The sequence below is a fragment of the Mycena indigotica genome (assembly GCF_014461135.1).
Source record: "Mycena indigotica strain 171206Taipei chromosome Unknown Mind.scaff0001, whole genome shotgun sequence".
Lineage (NCBI taxonomy): Eukaryota > Fungi > Basidiomycota > Agaricomycetes > Agaricales > Mycenaceae > Mycena > Mycena indigotica.
The window spans coordinates 2,455,444-2,482,422 of record NW_023503000.1 but is presented as its reverse complement, the minus strand read 5'-3'; the positions used below and the strand labels follow the sequence as shown (position 1 = coordinate 2,482,422).

The window sequence follows — 26,979 nt, the reverse complement described above, 5'->3', positions numbered from 1 at the left end:
GGAGTCGACAAACAACCGAATGACGACCCACCACACTGTTGTGGGCTATTCGAGGAGGTGCAGCGTCACGGGCCTTGTCTTCTCGCGATGTTTCACACAAAAAAATCGCTTAGTCATCATCAATCGGTCGTTCATGTGTATCCACTACAATACAAGGGGCTATGCAACTAGGAACATTCTACTGGCCACCACGCAAACGAAGCACTGCAACAAGGGTTATAAAAAAAGGCCACCAAGAAACAGAATTGTCAAACCTAGATGGAGGGTAGACTCCTTCTGAATGTTGTAGTCAGAGAGAGTACGACCATCTTCCAGCTGCTTGCCAGCGAAGATAAGACGCTGTTGGTCAGGTGGGATGCCCTCCTTATCCTGAATCTTGGCCTTGACATTATCAATCGTGTCCGACGATTCAACCTCGAGGGTAATGGTCTTTCCCGTGAGGGTCTTGACGAAGATTTGCATGCCACCCCGCAGACGAAGCACTAGGGAAGATTTTCATCAACTGAGGAAACACCAATGGAGTAAACTTGGGCGTACCAAGATGGAGGGTGCTCTCTTTCTGGATGTTGTAGTCCGAGAGAGTACGACCATCCTCGAGTTGCTTGCCAGCAAAAATAAGGCGCTGTTGGTCCGGAGGGATTCCTTCCTTGTCTTGGATCTTGGCTTTGACGTTGTCGATGGTGTCAGAAGACTCCACCTCCAGCGTGATGGTCTTGCCGGTGAGGGTCTTGACGAAGATCTGCATACCTCCCCTCAGACGAAGCACTAAGGCGTTCCGGTTAACAGGGCCAAAAAAAAGAGCGGGGGGGATCATACCAAGATGGAGAGTGCTTTCCTTCTGAATATTGTAGTCGGAGAGTGTACGCCCGTCTTCAAGCTGTTTGCCAGCAAAGATCAAACGCTGTTGGTCCGGGGGGATACTGATCCTAGGTATTAGAACAACGATTGAGGTGGAGCGATATGATTTACTAACCCTTCCTTATCCTGAATCTTGGCCTTGACGTTGTCAATGGTATCCGAAGACTCGACCTCAAGTGTAATCGTCTTTCCAGTCAGAGTCTTCACGAAGATTTGCATGCCTCCCCTCAAACGAAGAACTATCACGGCAGGTGAGCAAGGAAGAGATACATGTCCAAATAGACATACCAAGGTGGAGAGTGCTTTCCTTCTGAATGTTGTAGTCAGAAAGAGTGCGACCATCTTCGAGCTGTTTGCCCGCAAAGATCAGACGTTGCTGGTCAGGAGGGATGCTAAATAGCGGTCAGATATTTTCAGGAGCAAGAATGAAGGGCCATGTACCCCTCCTTGTCCTGAATCTTGGCCTTGACGTTGTCGATGGTGTCTGACGACTCGACTTCAAGGGTGATAGTCTTGCCGGTGAGGGTCTTAACGAAGATCTGCATTTGGATTACTGGTGAAGGTGGTGAGTGAGAAATACAGTTGGTGTCGTTGGCCTCACCGAGTGGTGGTTGGAGTCAAGAGAGATGATGTGACACCGGTCACCGCTGATGGCTGACTATGCTGTGATGTCTGCGCGACCACATGACAAAATTGAAAGAATGCGCGTCGCGACATGAGAACGTCTAGAAGCCGCCACTAATCCTGATACCTCCGAGTGATATTACTTATGGTACATGAATGTTACATGGTCGAATACAGATGCAATAAAGAGAAGAAGCTTGTAACCAAACCGAGGATCACCGATTGAATTGGACCTTCCTTCCAGTCTGCATGGCCAAGCTGCGTCGTCGTGCTCTAACATCTTCGGAAACCCCTGGTATCTCGCCATGCTTGACTAAGTGGTGCCAGTAAACAACGTCTCCTGGGGCGAGAGGGGGGATGATGGGCGTTTCAAAGTGTTCCATAGGCAAACCAAATGAGGGGGGACTGTGTTGAACGAGGGGAGGTAAGCTGACGGTACTCGATTCTGACGAGGCTGGAGAGGCAGCTCGCTGATAAGGGTGTGGCTTGGTTGACGGGCAGCAATTGAGCGGGATAGGCTGCCGAACTGCCGGAGAAAGAAGCGGCGACTGGTGATGGTGGGTCTGAGTCTTCGCCATCCAATGACGGGGTCTCCAAATACTCCGGACGTGAAACAGCTGCCAACGCTTGCGAATGATGTGAGGTTGCTGGAGAACGGTAGTAGACTGTGTTGTGGAGTGCCGCGGCTAAGGGGGGAGGGCTCGTCACCATGACTCCAGTCTCTTGGTGGATATAATGCCTCTCAGTCCCAACGATCTCTCTGTTGCAAGTAATTAATGGCGAGTTTGTGGAATTAGACGGGCGACGCACGCAGAATGGAAGACGAATCGATGACCATTCGTTGAGCGATTTGGGGTCGAGATTGAAGAGGTACATCGCACACAGGGCAAAACAATCGCATAACCTACAAAAGCACCACAGGTATGACAAGCGAGAGACTGGGTCAGACACTCGCAACTCCGATTATTGGGTGGCGCAGGACATGTTGAGCGGAGGGCTTGAGGGGAAGCGTAGACAGAGCAATTGACTGGGAGGGCGTCGCTGGAGTAAAGGGCTACACTAGGCCTAGATAATAATATGAACAAGCATGACGATAGACAAAAAAGAGCGAGCTACCTGAGCAACAATACCGCCTTCATCCCCCGATTTGTAAGGAAGGTCTTGCAATGAGCGCAGTCGAGGATATAAACTTTGTGCATGACGGGTGGTGGAGGGGGTTGAGGAGGGACATAAGGGTGGAGATGCGAAGACCACGAGTTCAGGTACGAACCAGAGAACATGGCAGTTGGAGGTAGAGAAACAGAGAGGGGAAGCCATTTCTGCCCATTATAGTTGAGAGCAAGCCTTCTGATGGCAGTAATTACATCTCACGCTTCCGCCTCGATGAGCAATCTCACCAACCTTACCCGTTCCCATACCGCCATCGCAGCCAAGAAACGGGCCAAAAAATCACAAATAAATGAAATTATATTCGACGAGGATGCACGCCGGGAGTTTCTAACAGGCTTTCACAAGCGGAAAGTCGCTAAAGCGGATGCGGCCCGGAAAAAAGCTGCAGAGCGAGAACGACAGGAGCGATTAGAAACCAGGAGAGAGGTGCGTGTTCAACTCATTTGGTTGAGTGATTTGCAAACGACAAAGTAGCAACGTCGGGAACTGCGAGAGAGAGCGCTTGAGAATGCGGCTCAAGTGGAAAAGGCATATGGCGCGGCAGGTGAGCACTACTCGGTCTAATTCAATCAAGGATTGAATTAAGGATGTCTACAGACGACAGTGAAGACGATGAATGGGAGGGTATCTCCAAAAAGATAGAGGAAGAATACGAGGACCAACAAATGTTCGCAACGGTTGTTGTTGAAGATTTCGATCCGGACACCTTCGTTCATGGCTCGACTGAGCCACGATCCTCTTCTACAAATCAACCAAATTCGATACGTCAGCCAAAGGCACCGGCACCCGAAGGCAAGCAACCACCGTCAAAACAAAAGCTGAAGCCGAAAAAGTTTCGGTATGAGACTAAAGCGGAACGATCAAAGCAACGAGACAAGCAACGAGCGCGAAGAACAGAGAAGGCTGAGCTCGCTGGAGGAAAGGCTGCGCGTAAAAGGAGAAGGCAGTAATAGTAGTTGATAGCACGTGTGCTTGTCTTTTGCCACCATGAACTCGTTATATACGTCTGGCGTTCGCCAGGTCTCTTCACTCCAAGCCGACCTTGAACGTCTTCGTAATGGCGAGAACTCTGCCGCCCTGCTTGGTTGGTTGGGCCAATAATAATGATAATAATGGTCTCATTGGGCATTCAATGGTTAGGGCAGATTTCTGCTTCTTTTGCTGCAATGAACCGCACCATCGACGACTATGACGCTATGGCACGACGAGAAATGATAAAGGCAAAGCAGGAGAAGGCCCAAATGTGTGCTGCTTGTCCCACCACGAGAGATGATTTGTTAATCCTTGCTTAGGCGCGTCCAGAAGTTTCGGTCAGACTACAATGAGCTGAGGTCTCAGTTCGACCAGCTCAAATTGCAGGCTTCTGTCGAGGTGAGTGATGATACTAACTATGTCCAAACGAGGCTAACTCTGGGAAAGCAAGCGGCGCAACAACGAGCAGATCTCATTACCGGTACCTCCACGTCGACGACAACGGCCGATACACGTCGCCGCTTTCAAAATACGCCTTCAGAACATTCAACACTTCATCCTGGTCTACGGCCCCAGGGCGACCAACATGCCGAATCACCATTCAGAACTCCAACTCCACAGCCCGCATTTGCCTCACGAGAACAACACGCCCCTCAGAGAACACTCGTTCATCCAAAATACAGAATCCAGATTAGATGACTTCCTTGCGCAAGGAAGAGAAGTTCTTGACAACTTACGCGACCAGAGAACCATGCTCAAGGGAACCCAACGCCGGTTACTAGACGCAGCCAACACTTTGGGCCTCAGTCGTGATGTGATAGGCTGGATAGAGCGTCGGTCCACTCAGGACATGTACATATTTTTTGCTGGCGCCGTCTTCACGTTCTTTTGTTTCTACCTCATCTGGAAGTACCTGGGCTAATTTCTCGTCAACCTTTGTACGCCTACTTTATGTTGATATACCTTTTATTGCAACACACTTGGTGAAAGTAGACGCTCATCCATTCCGCGATCCGCCGAAAGTTCTACCCTCAAACCAACACCGGCTGGAACGCATCCCTCACCCAATGCTGCCTCCAATTTGACCTTGGCCTCAAATCCCGAACAATGCATCGGGAGAATGTAAGTGGGAGCCGGGATCAATTTGTTCGCGAGAAAATCCACCGTGGGTGCGATCCGCTCCCTGGCGTCTGGCGGAGCGAGATGAAGACCACCGATGACCATGTAGACGGGTCGCTGAAATGTCTTGACTGCATCTTGCACGACATTCACAATTCCAGCGTGAGAGCATCTAGATTTAGTTCAAGCCAAGATTCCATTTCAGTTGAAGGGCGAAAAGACCAACGCGCTGAACACGACGAGCCCTTTGCCAGCCACGTCGATGACTGCGTATCTTTCGTCCAGGATAAGCTATTAGTGAATGAACTGCAAAACATAGGTGACGGCCAACAGAACACATACCTCGTCGCTGATCCATCTACCGCCATCTTCTGCGACCCATCGCTTCCCTCCTGGAATGCCTCCTTCAAAAGGCGTTACCCGAGGAATCTCCCCACTGATCCAAACTCCGCCACCAGCAACTGCATGCCCTTCAGCATGTTTTTCGACAAGTCCACCAGCAGCAGCAATTTGTTCAAACGTCGGGTCGTCAGGAAGCGCAGCAAAAACAGTGTCATACAAGGGTCCACGAGCCATACCCCGAGAGATTGGGCGATTGGGGTGGCAGTCGACAACGCAATTGGAGCCCTTGGCGTATTTCAGAAACGACAGCAAGCCTCCAGTGTGGTCAGAGTGCCCTATGGTGCATTAAATTCCAGCGGGGTCAAAGCCATGGTTGAGTACAGTGGGAGGTAATGACACGAGCGATTTGATCCACTGGTATCTGCATTGCTTTCAGATTACGCACGAGACTCTGGGAGTCGGGCCCGGTATCGAATAATGTCAGTTGAGCGGCTTCTCCAGCGATTTGTGTTTCGATCAAGGCAGAAAATCCATGAGCCCCACAGCAAAATTCGTCAAAGTTCAGCACTGGGACGCCTTGGGAACAGGCGCTTTGAGTGCACCTAGTTGAAAACTATGACGAGCTTCACCTGTAGTGGGATGGAGATGGAGCGGCGGATTTTGCTGTGCTAAATGTTGAGGGAGCTCGTGTGTAAATCCTGGGGGAAGTTTAGTGAACCTAATATCGAGATCGGTTCAATCGGCTGCCAAGTCCAATTTCCCTCAGACCATTCAATGCAGTTGTCGACTAGAAAAGTTATGACAAGCCCACATCAGGGTTAGTTCACGCCTATTGGGGACGGCCTGCACCCACTTATCGACACGGCGTGCCATTTGGCAAGAACTTAGCTGGTCACGGTCACGAGGGGATGTATTTGGGATTCGAAAGCAGTAGCGAAAGCAGGAGACAAGGCTGAGGGTTCGACCCACAGCCCGTACACAGTGGGAAAATGAGCGGGGGACGTATGTAAGGTAAACCGTGACTACAGGCATTATACCTCGGTCTGGAACACACGGCACAAACGAGTGAAGGGGAGGAGTCATCCGCACAAATCTGGGAGGGATAAACGGGGAAAAAATCAGTGCCTGGCTCGACGCGGCCAGTGGTCAATGCAAAGCTCCCATCGTCCATTGCATCGGCGCAGGCCTTCGAAGATGCGATGACCTCGAAGGAGATCAGCTGACCAAAGAGATAAGTTTTAGAATGAACAACTGGAAAAAAATTACCTCGCAAAAAACCAACGCGTGTGCGGTTATACTCGGTGATGCCTGGAGCGTCAAGGCACCGCTGTTCAAAAGCCGGGATATACTTGTGCATTTCCAAATTGCTTGGAAGTTCGTGTCGGCGAGGCTTCTTCTGATATTTGTTGTAGATGGCATAAAAGACATCGATACAGCGGAGACCCTCTGGGCGCTCGACTACCAACGCGCCGACCAGTGGGCAGTCTATGACCATCTCCGTGATTTGACCTGGAAAAATTAAGTAAGCTCCTCCACCACCAGAAATCAGAAATTACAATGGGTTGAGACTGGAAGTTCCCGATCGGCTTTGGGGAGCGCCAGGAAAAGTATATGGCGGTTGTCCTTCAAGTTCATATCGTCCTGAGGATCAAACGCTACATCGTAATAGAGAAGCGGGTGAGGTAGGTGCCGGCGCTCAGACATCGGTACCAGAGGCCAACTCAAGGAAACCGATTCCTCTTTCAAGGGGACGGATTTGACAATGGCCTGCATATATTTGGGAGTGTTGGGGCCCTGATGTTTCCCAATGTCGTGAGGCCGTGGATGAGCTGAGAGTGAAGATCAGAACATTCTGAAAGGACATAGACTATCTTACCATTCGGCACCGCCCATGGGGTCGATTGTGGCGCCGATACTTTGAGAAAGAAGTTGAGCCAAATTATTCACTTCCAGAGCTTACTTATCTAACCTTGGCGGTGATGACTTTTCGAACTGCTGGGGGTGGGCTCGGAGAATCCTGATATATCGCCTCAATAGACATAGAAATGTTGAGATAAAAACCAACTTGGCGCGACGGCATTCGAAGCGCGATACTTGAGGTCTGAATAAATTCAGTACTTGACTTGAAATGGAATCTTTATTACCTTCACGAGGCTTGTGGGTCATAGAAGAGGACCGTGGGCGTTGTGATGGCCCAAGAGACGGATGTTCATATTTCGTCACAGGTGAGGGTGCCGGCGTAGTAGATCTTCCCTTGACTTTGGCAATGAGAGAGGACAATCTCCCTCTTTTGGCTCTGCCATCGCCGAAATCAGGGGAGTCGGGGTCTGGTAATGATACACTGCCAATCTTAGGTGTTGGCGGGATGCTGATGCATTGAGACATGGTGGTACAGTGGTCGTAAATGGAAATCCGAAAGAGAGCAGCTAGAAATTACGTCTCGTATACTGAGAAAGAAAGGATCGTCGGTAAATGAAAACGCGGAATACCAAAAAGGAACTCACGGGCGTCGCAGAGATAAGCGCTATGGACTTACAATGAGCGTTCGTGACTGCTCGATTGCAAAGACCCTCAAGGCCCCCCAAGGCGGCGTCAAGCACCTTTATGTGCTGGGAGGTAGGACGCAAGGCCTTGGTGAACACGAGGCGGGCCCATGATTTGAAAGGTGCCGAGCTGCCGAAGAGATTCTGATAGCATGTGAGCAAAGAAGTTGGTGTAAGTAGATTCAGTACGCCACCATCGACACCGCTCAGCAAGCCACGACTTCAAGGAGCAAACCGGAGACGAAATGGACGTTCTTTATTGGCCATGAGAGAAGAGAGAAACTTTCAGAGTTCCGCAGAACATCAATCGGTATTGCCCCCGTCTAGTAAGCAGAACTGGCATGGGAGAAAGAAGTTTTGCACGAGGAAGCAGTGAGCTGGTTGTCGGTTGGTTGCAGGAGGCAACGAGCGAAAAGGAAATTAGCCCATTGAGGATAATTCCCGAGATCACGTGCATCGAATTCTCCGGTCCGGCCGACCATCCTCACAAATCCTCACAAAGTCAAGGTTGGTTCTTTCATACGAGCTCAGCATATCTTATCGGCCTTCAACAGACCATACGCAAGCTTGCTCTGAGAGGCGACCAGCCATAATATAACTTCGTTCAACGAATAACTTGAAGTACACAACGAGGCAAGCGCTGGCAAGCGTCTTGGACAAGACAAAGCTAGACAAAGTCTACGTCATCGTGGGTATCAAATCATTGACAGGTCGCAGGTTTACCTTCCCTCTAAAAATTCACGTCCAATGCCCTCGAGGCATGGGACGAGCAATTCGGTCACTGGCATGCGGCGACTGAAGCGGCCAACTTGGAGGCAAGTATAGCTCGTCCGAACCTCGGGTAACCGCCATAAATTTAACCTGAGCAGTCAACGTTAACCTCGCCAATCCCCAGGAAACGACGGACATGTTACGGCGACCGTTTTACAAGGAGATGCTAACGATGCCTTTGTCTATGGTCCCTGCGAACGCGCATTGGCACTGAAAGAAGGTTGAATTGACGTGTTCTTTGCTGATTTTAGCCTTTTCTTCGCCCAACGTAATAGATATTTGAGCCTGCGGTGGAGGCCACTCCGCCAGAGACACCATTGAACAGTGCTGTTTTGTGAGTACCTTGTCTGCGAATCCGAAAACCTCAGTCACAATGAAGCGCGAAACGAGCAAGGGGCAAGATCTTGACAAACTGCGTTAGGCTTCATTTGAACTTCAGGAGTTCGCTCTGCACCGATAGGCCGTCAGTGTGAAGCAAAATATGGCGTCTGACTAATTTCAGCAGATGGGGGCAAAGCAGCGGACATACCCAGAGCATGAAAACGAATATTGGGCTATCACGTCCTAAGTCGACCGCAAAACCCCGGGACATCTGCGTAAATTGCTTGGGATCCATCGAGATGGTGATGACCATTAGATTCTTCGACCCACTCGAAAACACGCCATATACTCTGGCTTTTGAATCCTATGGGGTTAAAGGTCTGGCATTTCTTATATGAAAGTGTTAAGGCATCACCATAGATATTGCGCGGTTTTGTTTTGCAAATCTGGTAGGCCCGTCGTGCTTGAAGAGCCTATAATCGAGGCTTCCTATGGCTCCCGACAGATGGGCGAAAAAATAGTCGTTCAGTAAAAATGTCCGTCAACCAGGTATTATGGGAATACATACGAGTGCTGCCACAAGGCCACGCCAAATCGTCGGCCTCCTTTACTATGTGGTGAGCATGCATCTGGCGGTCAAGCTGCGAAGTCAATCGGGGACTGACCAGTGGTCTGGAGAAGGAGCAGGGCCTACTGCATGCGTATGTTGAGGAGCTGGGCCACACACAACAATGCGCATCGTACGACCCTGATTCGACAGTGCCGATAAGGCGAGTATAATGGACAGCGCCTTCCAGTGGCCAAGTGCGTGCAACGGGGCGTCCTCGCCATGTTCTGACCTCTTCCATTCCCATATGGGCCCCGTCTACGTCACGATAATCCAGCAACAGCTGAAGTATAGCTCGCAGCCTAGTGACTGGACGTTTCTGGGGGGCGCAAATGCGAAGGAGGAGCCCAGTGCAAAGCTGGATGCACCAGTAGACTGGGCCTGCCACTGGGAATGATAGAGGAATAATAGGAATAATAGGCGGTAAGGGCAGGGAGGATAGGTTGAATTCGGGGGTACATTTAAACAAATAAACGGCAGCCCACAGAACCACACAGTCCCCCGTCGGCCGTGCCCATGCCTATCGAAGCAGGTGAATCGTAGTTTGCCGTATGGCTGAGGTGGTTGAGTGGCGCAGCGGTAGGGCGAAGAGAGAGAAGGACAAATGCAAACAATGCTGCTAGGTTTGATTTTGTTGTCGCCAGACGGCAACTCCGTTTGGTTGGTTCTTTTGCGGGTCCTTTCGCAAGCACAAACTTGCCCAAGAAGGAATCTTTTCAACTCAGCCATCGGTTTCAACCGGCTTCCGAATTCAGTGCACATGGGCCTATCGCGAGCCGACTTGTCAATCAGTACAAAGCCACTTATTTTAGCCACCAAGCAGTTCATCGTAGGGTCTCGCGAGCTCTCAAAGAGCAGAGATTCGAAATATATACTTGGGCCATTTTTTTCGCAGCTTCGTTTTAATCAAGTTGGTCTGAGAGCAAGAGACGCGTTTCAAGCATCAGGATCCAGCGCAACTGGGAGGCCAGAAGCTGTGAATGTCTGCAAAACAGTATATTGTGTTCCACCATCAAACAGAAGAAGAACCGACTAATATTATTACCAGCTGGCTGTTACTTTTAGATCGCATTCCTCAATTGCCAGCCTACTTGTTGATGCTAACTAGCTTCACCTCTACACCAGCATTCAATCCCATGAACAGATAGAATGAGAGGGAACACGTACCGAAGACTAATGTCGAGTTGCCAGGAATTCCATCAGTCCCCCGTTTGCCGTAACCCATATTTGGGGGAAGCGTGAGCAGGCGTTCGCCGCCAACCTGCATGCCGACGATTCCCTCGTCCCACCCTATCGAAGTATGCTCAACGAAAATGTAGCTAAGCCAAGAGTGGGAAATCACCTTTGATCACTTCACCTTTTCCAAGTTGGAAGTTGAACTAACATAAGCCTCAGTCAACCAAAACTCGAGATAGCGAGCATAACGGACCGGCTTGCCCTTGGTGTTGGAGTCGAAAATTTTGCCTTGTGGTGTAGACAGCCTTCCAACATAACGCATGGAGACAGAGTTGCCCTTTTTCGCAGCAGGACCAGTCCCGACCTTGGAGTCTTTTATTTTGATACCTCCAGCAATCTCGCGCTCGACCGCTTTCGATGCGCCTTCAGACTTTTTCTCGTCGGGTTTCTTGTCCTGATCCTGCGACTTGTCTTTCTTTTTGTCCTTCTTGTCTTTTTTTTCACTGGCGGGTTTGACGGCCTGGCCAGTCTCGCTCTTTTGTTTCTTTGAAGTTTTCTCTGCGGCAGCATCAGACTCGCGAGGCCGCTTGGCACCGTGAACAGCGTCGTCTATCTCTTCAAACCTTGCGAGCGATGTTGAGGCATAATTGCATGGATCAAAAACTTGAGTTTACCTGGCTTCATCGTCGAGTTCATCCGCATCCATCTCAACATCTGAGCTGACTTCGCGCAAGTCGAAGTCCTCCTCCTCCTCAGAATCGAGTTCCGATCCAAACGGAGGCATGTTTTGGTTTTGCATCTCTTTTTTGACTTATCAACACACGCGATGAAACGCGCTGAATACGCACCGATATAGTTGCCAGTCAAATATACCTTGCTAAGTAGTATATTCAGCATTAAAACGCGTAATAATCGTGCGTGAGACGAACTTGGGACCGACAGTTTCGATAATAACCTCCTCGTGGGCATTCAAAAGAAGGCTGACTGTCGCTTGCTCAATCTAATCGGAAGTGAGCCATAAACAGAGATAAAGCAATAGTCCCTTCCTTTCCCGGAGTGAGGGAGCAGATAAAGGTCGAAAGACTACCAAGCTTTGGTCCTTCATCATCATCCTCGTTGTCCGAATCGACCACGGGTAATGTTCTAGCAGCGCAAATGAGCAACATTTTATCGCAGAGTATGATAGAACATATACTCATGAGTGAGCTTCACAGTGGTGCGTGCAGAAGCATCTGCAAGCACATCGCCCAACGCGACATTCGTGAGGCGAACTTCGGTTGGGGGATTTAAAGAAAGTTTCTTTTTGGGCTCAACAACGGCACTCCTGCACAGAATAAGCGCGCTCCAACGGAGAAAATGCACCTTTCTACGAACCAAACACCGACCGCAACTTCAGCCATGCTTGAAGGAAAGAAAAAGTTTTTGACACTTCTAACCGGCACGTGCACGCATCATCACTGCTTCTCCCTAATTCTCGATGGTGAACTTATGGGCTGCACTTGACAAGCTCAGAGTCTTATCCTTTACAGTCCAACGTTCTCCGACCCTACCTTGCTGCTGTTAGATCAACGCTTACTGCAGCGCTTACTCTCCAAGACTTTGCTTCTCAGGTCCGTTGTCCGTTCTCCCGTCGTCCTGCAATTAACTATGTCTTTAGGTCGTGGAGCGGCACAATAAGCCAGAAGTAGAGGTTGGGTACGTAGATCGCCCACTCTTCTACGCTTGCTATAGATGTGGGTAGAAAGTCGAAGGAAGTTCTACTTAATCCCCTCACAATCTCGCGAAACGAGAATGAACGTGTTCTCATCGAGCCCTCCATCAACTCTATCCGACTCAGTATCAAGATAAAGCAAGCCGACGAAATCGAGCGTATTCTTTGCCACAAGTTTACTCGATTCATGATGCAACGTGCGGAGAGCTTCATTGTACTGCGGAGGAAACCAGTACCGGTGTGTTTCTAAGTCTCTCATCCCACTTTCCCTCTAACTGCTTCCAATAGGGCTACGATATCTCCTTCCTCATTACCAACACCCATTCCGAGACCATGCTCAAGCACAAGATTGTCGATTTCATCATCCAGTCCGTGCAGCCCACCAATCTCTCAGGAAACTCGCTCATCGTACATTAGATTCATGGAGGAGGTCGACAAGGAGATCAGTGAGATGAAACTGAGTCTGAATGCCCGCACCCGTATTGTTGCTGAATCATATCTCACAGCGGTTTGATTTTTGCACTGTTTAATGCTCTGGTTTGCTGATTCGTGTCTAGTTCAACTCATGAGGGACTTGTTGGGCCTGAGCTTGCGTATTGTAGACAAATTGTACCCCGATGGATGTAAATATTAGTGGGACGTGACTGTAACCCCTTCAACTATGAACAACAACAATGTCAAGTCGCGGCCACAAGCTCAGACTGGCGTTTATCGTTCAGAGTCTATCAAGGACGTCGCAGACTCCCTCAATTTGCCTCATATCTCAGACGCAGTTGCCTCTGCACTCGCAAGCGATGTTGAATACCGGCTACATCAAGTTATTGAGGTTTGTCCGCAAACACAACACGGCTGCCAAACGCTCTTCATCGCGTCTAGGAAGCAGCCCGATTCATGAGACACGGTCGTAGAACGATAATGACCACTTCCGACATCGAGCAAGCACTCCGCGTTCTCAATATTGAGCCGCTTTATGGTCACTCGTCTCACAATCCGCCGTCGTTCAAACGCGCCCTTCCATTTCCCAACGCCATGGCAGCAGGCCCGGTTTACTTTGTCGAAGATGAAGAAATCGACTTTGAACGCGTGTTGAGGGAAGAGAGAATCACTTTACCGAAAGGTGTCAGTTGGACGGCGCACTGGTTGGCTGTTGAGGGAGTCCAGCCTCTTATTCCGGAGAATCCCCCTGCAATTCCAAAAGAAATCGCCCCAGACGTGAAGCCAACCGTGCTAACCAATGGGGTCGCGTCCGCACCAGTCACCGCAGCAGCCAAGAAACAAGAGGAGCAATTACAACAGCAACAACAGCTCGTCAAGCAGGTACTTTCGAGAGAACTCCAGCTCTACTACACACGTCTCACTGGCTCGCTATTACCTCCGACAACCGATGTCGCTAAACGCGATGCAGCCTTGGCCAGTCTACGGACCGACGCTGGCTTGCAAGCTCTTTTGCCATACTTGATCAAGTGGGTTGGCGACGGTGTTGTCCGTGGACTAAAAGATGGTGGGCCGAGCGAGATGGACGGAAAGGTTCTCGAAGTCCTGGTCTCAGTTACAAGCTCGCTACTGGCCAACACCACGCTATTCGTTGAGCCATACGTGAGTACGAAGCATTCTAACTATCCACTCGTTGACTGCTGTATAGTTACACCAAATGCTGCCCCCTATACTTTCTACCCTTCTGCATTCGTCTCTCCCACCCTCGCACGCGACACAGCTACGGACACTTGCAGCCCAAATATTATCACGGTTATTAACCGAGCACTCAACTACATATCCCTCCCTCTCTCCGCGAATTGTCAAAACTCTTTTGTTGGCACTTATTTCTCCAGGAAAAAGCAGTGGCACACGACACGGTGCAATTCGTGGGCTGGCCGGTATTGGGAAAGAGGCTGTTCGCAAAGGTTTGATTGAAGGCGGTGGGGCGAAAGTAGTGGGGGGTGAATATAACGACGACGATTCGCTCGTTGCTGCAGTTATGGTAAACACATCCCCCCCCTTCCACGCTGTTTTCTTTTCTAAGCGATCCCAGGACGCTCTTCGTATACTACGAGAGTCAAGCGACATGATCGATGCCCTCGATGCCATGGACCCTACTGACGCCAAAACGATTGAAGATCTCAAAAATCTTGTTGGTGACTATTTTGCCAGCCGGATAGCCCAAGATGCAGCATGGGCAAGGACAATTATTGGGGCTCCGACCACGACTCCGTGAATGTAGGAACTGCATATATCTTTTTTTACATAATATTTGTTGTCGACTTGCTTTCGTTACTTGGTAACTCTTTGCACAAATGCGTACATATTCTCCATCCCGTAGCTAGCATCTTTGTCGAACAGGTGGTCCACTCCAGGCAGCTCTTCATAAACATGTTCTACCCCGTTGATCTCCCTCAACGCTGCCTCCACGTCCCGTGCCTGTTGACAAGGGACCTTATCGTCAATGTCGCCATGGATCTGGTAAACCGGTGGGACATCGAATTTCCCAGTCTTAATCTGAGGTGCGATGGCGACTGCAGAGGCAGAGATCCCCGTCCCTTCAAGGAGAAGCTTCTCCAAAATGCCTCTGTAACAACAAGTCAGCAAGTCCTCCAATGGCCACACATTTGCCTACTTACTCCTGTACCATATAATGGTAGAGCACTGACCGCGGACTCTCTGGAGTCGTAAAACTTATCTTTGCCGAGGTTGGGTCAACAAAGGACGCGACCTCTTCATCCGGAATGACGCGCGGGAAGTACGAGACGGGGCGCTGCTTCGTGGTCCAAAACGGGTCAGCGAGATCTATCAGAATCAAGATTGCGATATTTCGAGTGAAGTAGGCGACCGACCCGTTATCGGATAAAGCGCTGCGATACCAAGCACCCTGGGAGGCGGGTCAAGACCACAGGCAGCGTAGCCAATGCCCGTCCCATTCAAAAGGGAGAGCCAGCCACCGGCCGAACTCCCGCTGACTACGAGTTTTGCGGAATCGACGCTGTTGCTCGTCGCTTCCGCAAACGCAGGCGACTGGACGAACTCCATCGCGGCTTTGCAGTCAGCAAGGATGGCAGGGAGCCGACTTTGTGGTGCTAGTCGATAATCTGCAGAAACAACGCATATTCCGTATTTTTCGACCGCTGAAAGATGGTGAGGAGAGACAGACTTCCTTGTCCCTTGCAGCAGACCGCCGCCAGGTGATCAATAAATAAACGGGATAGAGCCAGGGAAATTAAACACCAACCATGCCACCACAGTAAGACCGGAACTTTGGTCGTTCCAGTGTCAGTAGATGGCAAGTAGACATCGAGGTATAGATCCAGCCCGTCTACACTGGAGAAAATGAGCTCCAGAGGCTTTGCCATGGATGTGCGAAAACAGGTCACGCAGGAAACGATAAGATTGTTCAGCGGACAACCGCATCGGGATTAGGTAAACTTGGATTATTACAGTCGCACTGTGGTGTATTTTTATATTAGCGAGCAGCTTGAGTAGCTTCAAGGTTGAATAAGTCGACGAGGTCAGCCAATCTGGCCTCTCGTTGCTGGCGCGCAGTCTCCCTTTGGCGAGATCCAGAAAAAGCCTGATATTGTCAGCACATCACAAGCCAGATGTAAGCGATCAACACACATCCTTAATCATGGTCTTCTTGCGCTCCTACAACACCTTGTTCAGTTCTGAAACTTGACACAGTAGAGGACATACTTGAATGTCCAGAACCTTGGATTCAACCGTGTTCTCGGCGATCATCTGGTACACACGGACATTTTTCGTTTGGCCAATGCGGTTGACTATCACGATAAGCTAAGAGCAGCACAAAGTGTTGTTTGACAAACCTCGGTCAATAGCCTGACTTTCTATCCCTTCTTGCCACCAACTGGATTCAAAGGGTCAGTCCGCGTGTCTTCGATTGTCTTTTTTTACATACGGGTCCATCCTACAAAAAGAATCCAGTTGAGATGCTGTTGGACGTAGAACGGGGTAGAAAACACGCACAAGAAAACATGGTTTGCCACAGTAAGATTAAGGCCAAGGGCACCCTACGTCCATCAAGTCAAGAGTAGTCCAAGAAGGAAAGTAGAGATCTCAACGTACCGCCTTGAGCGAAATCAGCATGACTTTGATATTATTCGTTGTGTGTGGCGCGGAGTAAGACGAAGCTTTCGCCTTCTGCTTCCCCTTCCCCTTGCCTTTCCTTGTAGATGTCGGCGCGCTCACCTCCTCCTCGTCATTGTCATATGGAATTGAGAACTGACGGACCCTCAGCCCACCAAATGAGAATTTAAAAAAAATCCGTACTTGCGATATGGTCTCTTCACGGCGTTTTGCAGACATCCTGCCATCAAACCGAACAAACGTTATGCCTTCCTGCTCGAGACGATCTGATATTTTGTCCAAAAATCTGGTTGCGTGAAGGCACACTCGCAAGTTCAAACTGGAATCAACTCACGATGTGAACTGAGAGAAAACTAACGCCTTGTCTTCTCGCGGAGTCAACTTCAATAACTGGACAAGCTGGTCGATCTTTGCAGAAGAGCCTTCTTCCGAGTCAGGAGACGACTCTCGGAAGGGAGCTTGGGTGAGTTCTGGAGTCATCTCTGCGGCATGCAAATCCCCAAGGGAGAGCGCGCGGCGATCCTGGTCGATGATTTGAGATTCACCGTCACGTGACATTTGGGCGAGGAACGAACCATAGGACACTGCTGAGCCTTTGAAAGTGCAAGCGTGATGCTGAATGGACCAATCAGCACCTAACAGAACGGCACGGAAATTCCTAACCAATCAAGACAAAAAACATGTCCGCAGCTCGTGATCCTTGGGTCTGTCATTTCATCGAAGCAGATAGCACATCTGCGTTATGTTGAGCGAATCCGACGGACGGACTTTCTGCACCCACTCCGTGCATTCTTCGATGGCCTGGCCAAGCTTTGCTTGCAGTTGAATTTTGTCTTGCGCCGTCAACACTGTCGCTTGCAGCGGAGTATTATCCGGTTCTTTACCACCGCGACGCAGTTCCTCGAGGTAGTTGCGCGGAACGAGACCCGTATGTAGCACTGCCTGGCGCATGCGCGTGAGAATACTGAGGATGTGAGCCTGCACCTGGAATCACTAGATAAGAGGGAGACGCTGTTGGGAACCGTCGACAAACCATGGTGTTTCCGCTTCGCATGTAGTCAGCGATGCGATCTCTGGACAGCTCCTCAATTTCGTCGTAGAATTCCTGCCAATTTGTTGAGCATTTGCTGTAAGTGATGAAGCAGACAATACTCTGGCGTCAGGCGGTAAGGCTATCTGAACTCTGATCATTTCCACCTAATTTTTCGTTATCATCAGCCGGTTCCACTTGGAGAAAGCCTTACCGATGGCAACGGTATGAGAGGGTTTCCTTGTGCATCTTGCATCTAGTACCATATCAGAGACAGCGCTTCAACATGAAAAGATAGCTACTTCTTTGGTCCGACGAAGACAACTTATTGTCATTAGATTCTGAGATATTTAAAGCTCTTGTCCGTCGGAAATTTCAGGAAAAACTGACTCGAAGTAGGGTCCCGCCAGCTGGGTCACCATTTTTCACCTTTCGTAGCACGAGTCGCTTGAACATATCCTCGTCGTCAAGAGGTTGGCAAATTCGTAAAAATGTCAAAAGAGAGCCAAGGTCCTGAAAAATTGTTGTCAGGCATTTTTGAAGCCGCTCCTCAGGACGAACTTTGGGTGAGTTGATCTAATCTAATCAGATCATGTCACGTGAGTAGCGATAGAGCTTACAATTGGGGTTGCAGCAAGGCACCAACGTCGTTCCGCGTCAAAGGCGCATGCTGCGCGGGCGGCTTTGGTCTTGGGGTTCCGGATAGTATGAGCTTCATCCAGAATGATTCGCTTCAAAAGGTTTCAATAAAGGTTTTTAACCAAAAGAGTACATAAGCACCGACCTTCCAGCGTATCTGGAACAGGGTATTTTGTACCTTGCTTTTTTTCTTCGCATGCCCTGGGGATTCCGCATGCTCCGAGGCGATGACTTGATATGTTGTGATCACGACATCAAAGCGTTGGAGTTCATTTGCGCCGATATCGCGTTTGGGACCATAATACACATAATGGGAGAGAGCTCCAGGGACACAATGATCTCCGATTTGCTTTTCCCAATTGCTCAAGACGCTGAGCGGTACAACTGAAAAGGTATCATAACTGTCAGCCTGAGGGTGGCAACAAGTTACCGATGAGCGTGCTGTTTGAAAAAGAGGGGGATGCATGTTTCTTGGTGGCTAATATCAGAGCAAGCATGGTAAGGGTTTTTCCCTTCAGTTCGGTTAACGCCGCCAGAAATGAGAATGCCTGTACGAACCAAGCCCTGTGAGGATATAAGATATCTCAGAGAACCTTTGCAAATAGTTGACCTACCATCGCGTCTGCACAAATAGCGCCGCGACTAAGAACAGGTGGCGTTTTCTGCGGAGTATTGGCGGCAAGATTGAAGTACACCCCACCGGCCCGTAACTGCCAGAATTGCACTGGCTGAATGCACACATCAGCAATCTATATCCAGAAAACTCAATTCATACTTTGTCTGTCTCACGCTTAGGAAGGGTAGGATTTTCACGCTCCAATGCCCATTGCAAAGCCTGGCTCTGAGAATGGAATCAATGACGTGCGTTGGTACCAATATCTATATCTTACCTGATGCTTCAAGAGGTCAACACGCAGACCTTTACCTTTACCAGGAGCCGCAGGGCACACCGGAAGTTGGAGAATGTCCTCCGCCGAGAGTAGTTGATCAAGGAGACCATTGCGCCGCCGTTCATCGTCGACTTTTTCCATCGTGTCCAACGTTGCCCTGAGCGTGTTGGCTTTCTGTTGCTCTTGAGCCTGACGCAGGGCCTCCGCTTGCGCTGCAGTGGGTTTGGCATTCTTGGATGGCCCGGCTGTAGGCGGAGGAGGGAGTGGTGGTGCAACGGAAGCAGACGATGTTTGACCACTCGGAGGAAGTAATCCTCCAGTTGGGGTTGCCCAACCTCTGAGCTTTGGCCAAAGAATATTCCTTTTGAGCGGCGAGCCGTATATCTTGACCATTCTAATTTTTGTCAGCGATGAAATCAGAGCAAAAAAAAAGGTTTCTACATTTCGAGTGTGTATATCTTTCGTCGAGAACCCACTACTAAATTTCAGCTTAGGTAAATAAATGCTGCAATACTCACGATTGCCGTCAAACATATGTCCTTCAGCAACTACCAAACTCGCATCCAATAGCGGAGAGAGCTGTGCAGCGACTGCACGGGGCAGATGCCCAACTTGCCTTGATCCAATGTTCTGGACTTGAATGGCCCATCTGTCGCAAATGTAAGATCAAAAAAGAGACCACAAATCCACAACCTATCGTATTGATTCAACTGCGAAGAATGGATTAAATCGGAACGAGGGGGAATTGGTAGAACCTACGGGCTGGCGAATTAAGCGAACTTCTTCGCCGGGTCCAACAAGGCCATCATAGTATTGCACCCCAACCACCTGAAACAAATTATGTGCGATTAGACCGGCACGGGTTTCATACCTGAGAGCGGACAATGGCGACAAGCACGTCCAACGGCTGCCAAAGAATTAGAGTCAAAATGCTACAAGACCTTTTAAGCAAACCTCATCCGGCTCTGCCGTTTCTTCCCTCGTCGTCCATGGTGTCGACTGCAGCTTTTGTGGAGGACGTCGCCGCGGGTCGTGGGGCTTCATCTGCGGCTCTCGGTCGTTTTTGGCCAGCGGAAGTTTCAGCTACAGGCAAGGAGGGATTCGCCAGCTTGATGTCTGACGCATCCACGCGACGACGTGCCATCGCAAGTCTGACTTTGCTTTGGTCGGAGGATCTGTAAATACGAAGGGTGCGGTAAGACTTTGGGAGTTAGTAGACGAAATCAAGAGACCTGAGGTTGCTAAATCCTCTGATTTGCTCGGGGCTTACGCCTGCCAGTTGCGCCAAGATCGCTGGGAGTCATTAGCGTCGTTGTTGTGGGCGCCGCGTGGGAGGTCGGACCCACATGTTGTGACACATCCCCAGTGACGCCATTGAACAGTTTCTGCAAAGTCGCCTTGCACAACGGTCCCGTATCGTAGCTGACCCTCGGCTATAGCGGAGCCCTGCGAAATCAATTGTCGTTAGCTTAAAATGGATCCAGTAAGTAAAAGCATGATAACGCACTCCGCATATCTGGCCATGGCACTTGGCCCTCGACGACCTCGAGTACTGCTCGTTGTGAGCAAGGACAGAAGGAGAGAAAACTTTTCGCGCACTTCGACGATATGGTCATATGAGCTCATGCTTGCTCTGGGGGTTCAGGCCGGCGTTAACGTGCAGAGCTGCAAGCGAAATTCAAAGTACAGGGCCAAATTTGAGGAAAGAAGTGTGTCGGAGCGGACCAGAGTTCCTACGCGCACCAGTGGAAGTCAGGGTCAGGATAGGAAAGCCTTTTTGTGACAAGCGTCGTGACTTGACGTGACATACGCGTCTTTCACTCCTCCCCTTGCCATGCCCGCAGGTCGATTAACGCTCGGTGACAGACCCAGAAAATTGCTCACACCACTATGCAGACGCGCCATATGACCCGGACCAAGATGCAGAGCAACGACGCGTCGTTCGAAAGGGTTATCGCAACCTCGTGAAGACCGTCCAAGGCGCGTCCTCCCGTTACATCTCCCCACAAGCCCCTTATTCATATCTACAGACCACTCGCACGATCTCAATGCCGAGGACCTGACGAAGCAGATCCAACAGGCCGATAAGCTCTTCAGCACCGGGGTCAAAGGCCCGCAGGAAGCAACCCTCGATTCCGCATTCCTACTCATGTCCTCCAACGTAGCCGCCCAAAAAGCGCGCCAGATGAAGTCCGCAACGGGTGCTTTCGACATCGACGACTTCGTGGCGCGTCTGAGCGCTTTTATGGGCGCTATGAAAGACGTCGACGAGGATGGTGACGAAGAGGCTTATGTGGACGACAACTTCCTCGAATGGGACCGAATAGGACGTAAAGCCCTCGCGAAATCACGACGGGTGCCGGCCTTAGGATTTATGTGCGGGCGGCTGTTCCAAATTGTTGCTGACGAAGTAATCCATTTTGTAGGTATGGTCCACTCTCAATTGAGGTCAAGCAACGCAAAGCTACCCAACGGCCCAAGGCAGACAAAGAGAAGGTCAAAGAAACCAAGCCGCAGGAGCTGCATGAGGAGGACATCGCACGCTCCGAGAACGAAACGACCAAAAACGTCGCCACAGTAAGCCCTACAACAAGGTCGTCCCGTTCAAGTTTTCACCATTGTTTTCAGCTGGAAACGATCTTATCTGAACAGGAAGGATACATAAATCTCTTCAAATTCGTGATCAACCCCCATGATTTCGCGCAAAGTGTCGAAAACATCTTTTACCTCTCGTTCCTTATCCGAGACGGCAAAGTCGCGATGGAGACGCAGGAAAATGGCGAAGTGATGATATGTAAGCCCCCTTTTTCCCTTTTTGGCTGCTGCCGAATTCCTCTAATCAGACTCGTGCCAACAACCGGACGACAAGGACTACTTGGAGGGCTTGAAAAAGCGTCAGCTTGTCCTCGAGTTTGATGTTGCTACCTGGAAGGTCAGTCGTCTTTGTGTTCCCATTGCGCCACCATATTGAAATCTTGGTAGAGGGCAAAAGAGGTCTTCAAGATAACCGAGTCGATGATTCCACCGCGTGAAAAGAGCAAGATGCGGATCGGCAAACAGTGGTATGGTTAGTAAGGCCTTTCAGGCTGGGGTCGGATTCGTTTTACTGTACCTATTGACTAGCATTAATATTGTACAGTTGTTATGCTCCAGGTTATGAAATGTAATAAAGATGGATGTTTAGGTCATAGAAGGGGGTAGACGAGACCTATCAAGACCTAGAGGCAATAAATCACCCTCGAGTTCGGCCTTGGTCCAAGAGTCAGTTTGCAACTGAAAATCAAGTTGAGCCACCGAGAATATAGTTGCTGTGTTATCCTACCCGAGTTGCTGCTTCTTCAAAGGTCAGAATTTCCATATGGTCGACCGATTGATCAGACTAGGGATGCTGTTCTCAGGACGAAAAAAACGAGCATCGCAGGGACTCACCGAGAAAACATCTTCCAAGTCGCGGAATTGCACTCTCAAATCAACAGGTATCTTCGATGGCAGGACCACGACATGGACAGTTGGTGTGAATGGTCGGGATGAAGCCAGCAGCTTGGATGCATCCTAGCGACAGAGTCAAACCCCATCAGGCAAAATAACAGCGGACTCCTTACCGCCGCAATGGAAAGAGCTAAACGAATATCCTGTCGCTTTCCTCTCGCCAATGAAGGCACGAACACAAACAGTTCGAAGACGCAGTCCATGACGAATATGGAAGATTCAGGCGAGGAGTCTTGAGTGAATGTGGTTAAAGGCAAGACCTATGACATTTGAGCTTCTGAAAACGATTTTAAGCAAGGTACCTACAGTTTGCTTGCGGTTGGTATCAATACTCCATATCCTCGGAGAGAAATCATTCTGAGGTCGCCATCTCCAATAGTCAGCATTAGCATACTCCGCCTCCTCGCCAAGCGCCATCCAGAACATTTCATCGTCGTCGTTCTCGCCCTCCGTTAAAATGACGACTGCTTCAGGGTTGTTGGTCAAGGTCTTTCCATATTCAACAGCCGCGCCGCGTTCTTCCACAGGTGAACCACGTCCATGCCAAACATAGACTGTGTCAAGAATTGAGACACAGTAGCTGAATCCACTACAAACGTTCTTGACATCAAGCTCAACTTGATCAATGTAGACACTACATATTGTGTAAGCTGCAGCAAAAAAAGAAAGTGAACGATGCTATCTCACACGCCGTGGAGTTTCCGGATGGCATGCATCGCAGTGTTCTCATTGGCCCAGTGAGCGCGACTGCCCTATCAACAAATCAGTGGCATTTCTTGGAACAGCAACTACTTGACCTGTCGGATTGCGAGCAGACCACCCAGACACTGAACGAGTTGCACAGGCTCTGCTAGCTGGCGAACAGGATCAATTGTTGTCCCGTAACGCTTGGCTAGCTCGGTTAGCTTCATTTCTTCGCTCTCACCCAGACTGCTGGATTTCCCTTGCCACGACCAGACAGTCGAGTTCATTAACCCTGTTGTGCCGGATTTTGATCGATGTACGATGGCAAGCACCTCTGTTTCATGGAAGATATGAGTGTTGCCCAAGGGGAATGCGCTGCTTCCTGAGATGGACAGTACATCAACCTGTATTGTTTGTGAATCAGAGAGCGTTGGGGCGGTATATGTCGCAAAAGGCGATATATCGACACGAGGGAGAGGCTCGTCACTATGCTCTGCAATTCATCAGCGGAATTATGGGCATTCGCCGGAATACTAACCAATATGCACGACGTCTGGCTCAGGTGACGGGGCATGGTCTTCCAACTTGGCATTAAGCACATCCATATTAGGAGCAAACACATTTGCGACCGCTCGGGTCAATGTCGAATGCGGGGTCGGGTCCGGAGTGGCCTCTTCTTGTAGAGGAGGTAGCACCATGGAGTAACGTTCATAAGCTGACCTCCGTTTCTCTGCTTGCGCGGTGGAAGAGACATTATTTCTTGGTCTCGGCGTTGCAACAGGTTCAGGTTGGACAGGTTCAGGCTCAACAGAAGTTTGGAGCGGTGCAGGGGTTCGAGTTTCTTCCGCAAGAGCCTGCGCTACGTCCATCGCCGAAGGCCGCCCAGAGCTGGAGGCTTTGGTGTGCATTGCAGGTGGTTCTGGTACAGCTTCCGGTTGTGCTTCTCGTTGGATAGCAGTGGTGGCAGGAATCGATGTACTCCCAGCGAGGCCTGGCAAAGCACGTGGAGAAGCGGTGAAAGCTGGTGCAGAATTAAGTGAAGGTTTGGGTGATATTGACGGCGCTGTGCCAGCCTGGGCCATTCCAGGTAGAGCTCTTCGCCCAACCATCCCACTACTCTGATTGGGGGCGGGAGTTGGCATGGGCTTGGATTCGGGTTCAGGTTTTGGCGCAATAATGGCATGGGACCAAGACGGTTTCTCCGATGTTGAAGGCAGAGGTCTGTTAGTTAAGATCGAACTAGGCGATGGAGAACGCTGCTCGGGTGGCGACGGAGCAACATTGAGCGAGGCGGATGGTGTGCTTTCAATGGATTGTTCTGCAGACTTTGTTGTTGCTTTCTTCGGCTTCCTTGCACGATCCTTTGTGGGCTGTTAAGAAGAGAAGAAAGGGCCACGGTAAAAACAAGGTTGATTTAATTGCAAGACAACAAGAAGAAAAAGAAAAAGGAAGGAACGTCATAAGCAAATATCGTGTTCACTTTCATCAAAGGAACGCACATGTAAAAGTGGTTTCCCAGATTCAGCTAGGGTCGAAGCTAGAGTTGAACGTGATGTCGGCTCAGCCTGCCGCTTGAAACCAAGTTCATCAACTCCAAAGTTCTTTGGTTGGAATACGACTAATGTGGAGGCAGATCCGATACGGTTATCTGCAATGACATCCGACTTGGGTACTGGTTCGTCACTGTGGGACTTGGTCATTTGCCTAGGTGCGGGTGGTGTGGCAGGAGTTGGTTGTTCTGTGGTTTTCGACCGTCGCATTGCAGGGGAGGTTGGTGATTGGGGAGGAGATGGAGAGGAGGCTGCTCGCGCTGGCCAACGATCAAGAACAGATGCCTTGCGCTCCGAGGAAAGTCTAGGGGTGGTGGGAGCCGGAGAAGGAGTTTGTTGTAATTGGGAACTAACTTTGACCATGTTTTGCACGAATCCTCTGCCTTGGAGACGGCTGAGACTGGGTGTGAGGTCTTTCTGGACTGGGGCCCGCATGAATGCTTGAGATGGTGTTGAAGAGGAAGATATTTGGGGCCCTTGAGGAGATGACCGTGGTTCAGGCTGAACTGGTCGTGCAAGAGAGGGTGTGACCACGACAGGTTTTACTGAGGAAGGTGAGGTTGACTGGCGTGGTGTTTGAGACCGTGAATTTGAGGGCAACGGTGTAGTTGCAGACTTTGTGGGTGTGAAAGTGGGGGTAGCAATGGTAGGTTTGGATGCTATGGCGGGGGGGATGTTTTTCGCGCCATTTGGTGTGCTTATAGTTCGCTCACGAAAACTGGTCGATGGAGTAGACTCGGGTTTTTCCGGGGAAGGAGTGCTCTGCCTCCTACTTCGTACTTCTGGCTCCGGCTCCGGTGTTCGCCCAACTCGGGAAGGTTTTGTGACCAGGCCCGGCATTGCGATTCCACCTCGCCCGAAAATAGGATGGGGCGCATCTATCCGTGTGCGTTGCACGAATTGGGTGGGGTCGCTAGTATCTTGTTGAGGCGCATGGCGGTTGAGCCGTGGACCAGTTGCTTTGCCACCCATGAAAGCTGCAAGCGACATTGGCTCTGGTCGAGTGGTCGTCGTGGCGGTCGATGACTGCATGCCTGATAGTTTGTTGAGAGTGTCCTGACGCTCTTCCCCTGTGCTCGTCTTTCGATCGTCAGTTGTTGTGTCGATGCTTCGTAATGCGGAGGTATATTCATTGCTCTTTGCTGCACGAATATGATATTCTCTCTGAACATAACCAAGAGGACTCACTTAAATCCAAACTATTTGTTCCTCCGAGACCACGACTTCGCCGTTGTCGGGCAAGTCGCGATGCTGCGATCTCTTCTTCAAGCCGCTTTTGATCGTTGTCTTCGGTGGTGTCCAACTGACGTCGCATACCCTCAATCTTCACCGACCACGAGCCCTCCATGTTGAGCTTGATTTCGAACGGGCTGTTGAAGTTGAACAGATAGAAGAAGCTGAAGTGATGTCACACATTTTGAGTCGTCAAAAGGGTGCTCAGTCAATGCTCAGTAGTAATAATAAAGTGTAAGTGTCCAAGTGCAACTACGACAATAAACATCTCTAAGCAAACAGCATCAAGCTTGACAGAACAAACAGTAGAACGGCGCTGGGTGCGAAGGCTCTGGCGTCGTTAGTCTGTTTCTTGAAAGCCTCGTTGACTGCCGTTTGGCTGACTCCGTCCGCCTGGAGGTTGCGGCCACTCTCAACAAATCCAGAGCCACACAAAGCATCTATACCGTCAACCCCCCGAGAGAATTCGGGAATCTGAATCTGGCTTGCAAGCGCAAAGGCTGCCTTGGTGCAGTTCGTGCAAGCAAGGTTGGCAGCGCCCATAATCACTTTTTGGACCGTGGTGAAAAGCGACGCAAAGTTGAGGTCATTGAGAGACAATGTCCCTGCGACATCTTCCAGGTTCTTCAGCGTCTCCGTGACACAGAGTTGGTTAGAGGCATTGCTAACAGCTATGAGCTGTCTTACTAACAAGAAGAAAGGCTGGGACTCACTCCTTGAGACAGGCGATCTGACGGACCGTGGGGTAAACTTGCTGAACGACTTGGGTGATAGATGCGGCAGTAGCTGACGAAGCTCCTACGCTCCCCAAGTCGCTTGCACATCCGTTTGTGACGTTGGCAACAACTGCTGCCAGGGTTTCATTACTGCAGAAGCCAGAAGCGCAAAGGCCGGTTGGGCCGTCGAGCCATTTGTTGATCGTCACCGGAACGGAGGTATTGGGCACGAAGAATGATAACAGAGCAGAGGGGTTCAAGCAAAGGGCATCCGGAGAAGCAAGGACTCCTTTCAAAGCGTTCTGGCAATTAGTAGAGAGACTGGAATGAGGATGAGATTGGTCTACGAGTGCTGCAACGAGTTCATACGATTGGGCGGTAACAACACCAGCTGCAGCAACAAGAGAAATGGCAGTAAAGGTCTTCATCGTCTAGCGAGAGG

The 26,979-nt window shown here is 50.1% G+C and overlaps 12 protein-coding genes across 12 annotated transcripts; 5 read left to right on the top strand and 7 right to left on the bottom strand.

Annotated features, from left to right (window-relative positions):
• Nucleotides 1-178: 178 nt before the first annotated feature.
• Nucleotides 179-1,575, bottom strand: MIND_00071700 (Ubiquitin C; the record flags this gene model as incomplete). Its single annotated transcript, XM_037357677.1, has 9 exons — nt 179-204; nt 255-482; nt 538-765; nt 817-920; nt 974-1,097; nt 1,147-1,250; nt 1,300-1,342; nt 1,392-1,411; nt 1,460-1,575. 9 exons carry the CDS (start codon nt 1,573-1,575, stop codon nt 179-181), a joined length of 993 nt encoding a protein of 330 aa, XP_037225587.1.
• A 276-nt stretch (nt 1,576-1,851) lies between these two features.
• MIND_00071600 (uncharacterized protein) lies at nt 1,852-2,762 on the bottom strand (the record flags this gene model as incomplete). Its single annotated transcript, XM_037357676.1, has 3 exons — nt 1,852-2,242; nt 2,293-2,547; nt 2,599-2,762. The coding sequence occupies 3 exons, from the start codon at nt 2,760-2,762 to the stop codon at nt 1,852-1,854; spliced, it is 810 nt and encodes a 269-aa protein (XP_037225586.1).
• Nucleotides 2,763-2,832: 70 nt separating this feature from the next.
• Nucleotides 2,833-3,602, top strand: MIND_00071500 (uncharacterized protein; the record flags this gene model as incomplete). Its single annotated transcript, XM_037357675.1, has 3 exons — nt 2,833-3,078; nt 3,127-3,196; nt 3,250-3,602. 3 exons carry the CDS (start codon nt 2,833-2,835, stop codon nt 3,600-3,602), a joined length of 669 nt encoding a protein of 222 aa, XP_037225585.1.
• A 25-nt stretch (nt 3,603-3,627) lies between these two features.
• On the top strand, nt 3,628-4,323 carry MIND_00071400 (Protein transport protein BOS1; the record flags this gene model as incomplete). Its single annotated transcript, XM_037357674.1, has 4 exons — nt 3,628-3,736; nt 3,793-3,895; nt 3,945-4,023; nt 4,072-4,323. The coding sequence occupies exons 1-4, from the start codon at nt 3,640-3,642 to the stop codon at nt 4,321-4,323; spliced, it is 531 nt and encodes a 176-aa protein (XP_037225584.1). The 5' UTR covers nt 3,628-3,639.
• A 79-nt stretch (nt 4,324-4,402) lies between these two features.
• On the bottom strand, nt 4,403-7,825 carry MIND_00071300 (Metallo-beta-lactamase protein; the record flags this gene model as incomplete). The annotated part of the gene is made up of 17 exons (XM_037357673.1): nt 4,403-4,542; nt 4,588-4,603; nt 4,654-4,915; nt 4,970-5,034; nt 5,086-5,420; nt 5,467-5,661; nt 5,715-5,803; nt 5,854-5,872; nt 6,290-6,304; nt 6,352-6,594; nt 6,642-6,914; nt 6,962-7,000; nt 7,055-7,102; nt 7,151-7,186; nt 7,230-7,511; nt 7,622-7,772; nt 7,823-7,825. The coding sequence occupies 17 exons, from the start codon at nt 7,823-7,825 to the stop codon at nt 4,403-4,405; spliced, it is 2,211 nt and encodes a 736-aa protein (XP_037225583.1).
• Nucleotides 7,826-10,414: 2,589 nt separating this feature from the next.
• On the bottom strand, nt 10,415-11,472 carry MIND_00071200 (Peptidylprolyl isomerase; the record flags this gene model as incomplete). Its single annotated transcript, XM_037357672.1, has 6 exons — nt 10,415-10,443; nt 10,495-10,617; nt 10,670-10,706; nt 10,757-11,126; nt 11,178-11,304; nt 11,352-11,472. The coding sequence occupies 6 exons, from the start codon at nt 11,470-11,472 to the stop codon at nt 10,415-10,417; spliced, it is 807 nt and encodes a 268-aa protein (XP_037225582.1).
• Nucleotides 11,473-11,980: 508 nt separating this feature from the next.
• On the top strand, nt 11,981-12,783 carry MIND_00071100 (Actin-related protein 2/3 complex subunit 4; the record flags this gene model as incomplete). Its single annotated transcript, XM_037357671.1, has 7 exons — nt 11,981-11,983; nt 12,033-12,113; nt 12,161-12,198; nt 12,245-12,452; nt 12,503-12,582; nt 12,632-12,722; nt 12,772-12,783. The coding sequence occupies 7 exons, from the start codon at nt 11,981-11,983 to the stop codon at nt 12,781-12,783; spliced, it is 513 nt and encodes a 170-aa protein (XP_037225581.1).
• A 92-nt stretch (nt 12,784-12,875) lies between these two features.
• On the top strand, nt 12,876-14,426 carry MIND_00071000 (Transcription initiation factor TFIID complex 60 kDa subunit; the record flags this gene model as incomplete). The annotated part of the gene is made up of 4 exons (XM_037357670.1): nt 12,876-13,040; nt 13,091-13,810; nt 13,857-14,192; nt 14,244-14,426. The coding sequence occupies 4 exons, from the start codon at nt 12,876-12,878 to the stop codon at nt 14,424-14,426; spliced, it is 1,404 nt and encodes a 467-aa protein (XP_037225580.1).
• A 56-nt stretch (nt 14,427-14,482) lies between these two features.
• Nucleotides 14,483-15,555, bottom strand: MIND_00070900 (Polyketide synthase; the record flags this gene model as incomplete). The annotated part of the gene is made up of 4 exons (XM_037357669.1): nt 14,483-14,777; nt 14,830-14,995; nt 15,043-15,330; nt 15,435-15,555. The coding sequence occupies 4 exons, from the start codon at nt 15,553-15,555 to the stop codon at nt 14,483-14,485; spliced, it is 870 nt and encodes a 289-aa protein (XP_037225579.1).
• A 110-nt stretch (nt 15,556-15,665) lies between these two features.
• On the bottom strand, nt 15,666-19,909 carry MIND_00070800 (uncharacterized protein; the record flags this gene model as incomplete). Its single annotated transcript, XM_037357668.1, has 31 exons — nt 15,666-15,773; nt 15,821-15,847; nt 15,896-15,981; nt 16,027-16,067; nt 16,119-16,127; nt 16,187-16,230; nt 16,286-16,441; nt 16,490-16,592; nt 16,641-16,828; nt 16,882-16,921; nt 16,970-17,041; nt 17,088-17,290; nt 17,340-17,411; nt 17,459-17,503; nt 17,551-17,592; nt 17,639-17,677; nt 17,727-17,849; nt 17,898-17,912; nt 17,957-18,067; nt 18,121-18,359; nt 18,406-18,487; nt 18,534-18,539; nt 18,590-18,703; nt 18,751-18,816; nt 18,866-19,259; nt 19,307-19,340; nt 19,384-19,514; nt 19,559-19,575; nt 19,625-19,693; nt 19,737-19,772; nt 19,820-19,909. 31 exons carry the CDS (start codon nt 19,907-19,909, stop codon nt 15,666-15,668), a joined length of 2,802 nt encoding a protein of 933 aa, XP_037225578.1.
• A 790-nt stretch (nt 19,910-20,699) lies between these two features.
• MIND_00070700 (Non-structural maintenance of chromosomes element 4) lies at nt 20,700-21,937 on the top strand (the record flags this gene model as incomplete). Its single annotated transcript, XM_037357667.1, has 7 exons — nt 20,700-20,709; nt 20,762-20,857; nt 20,896-21,241; nt 21,292-21,442; nt 21,494-21,659; nt 21,709-21,797; nt 21,848-21,937. 7 exons carry the CDS (start codon nt 20,700-20,702, stop codon nt 21,935-21,937), a joined length of 948 nt encoding a protein of 315 aa, XP_037225577.1.
• Nucleotides 21,938-22,045: 108 nt separating this feature from the next.
• On the bottom strand, nt 22,046-26,965 carry MIND_00070600 (uncharacterized protein; the record flags this gene model as incomplete). The annotated part of the gene is made up of 13 exons (XM_037357666.1): nt 22,046-22,138; nt 22,188-22,244; nt 22,295-22,417; nt 22,468-22,614; nt 22,661-22,988; nt 23,042-23,106; nt 23,152-23,531; nt 23,577-24,408; nt 24,538-25,730; nt 25,777-25,985; nt 26,126-26,485; nt 26,535-26,858; nt 26,907-26,965. The coding sequence occupies 13 exons, from the start codon at nt 26,963-26,965 to the stop codon at nt 22,046-22,048; spliced, it is 4,170 nt and encodes a 1,389-aa protein (XP_037225576.1).
• Between the last annotated feature and the right edge of the window lie 14 nt (nt 26,966-26,979).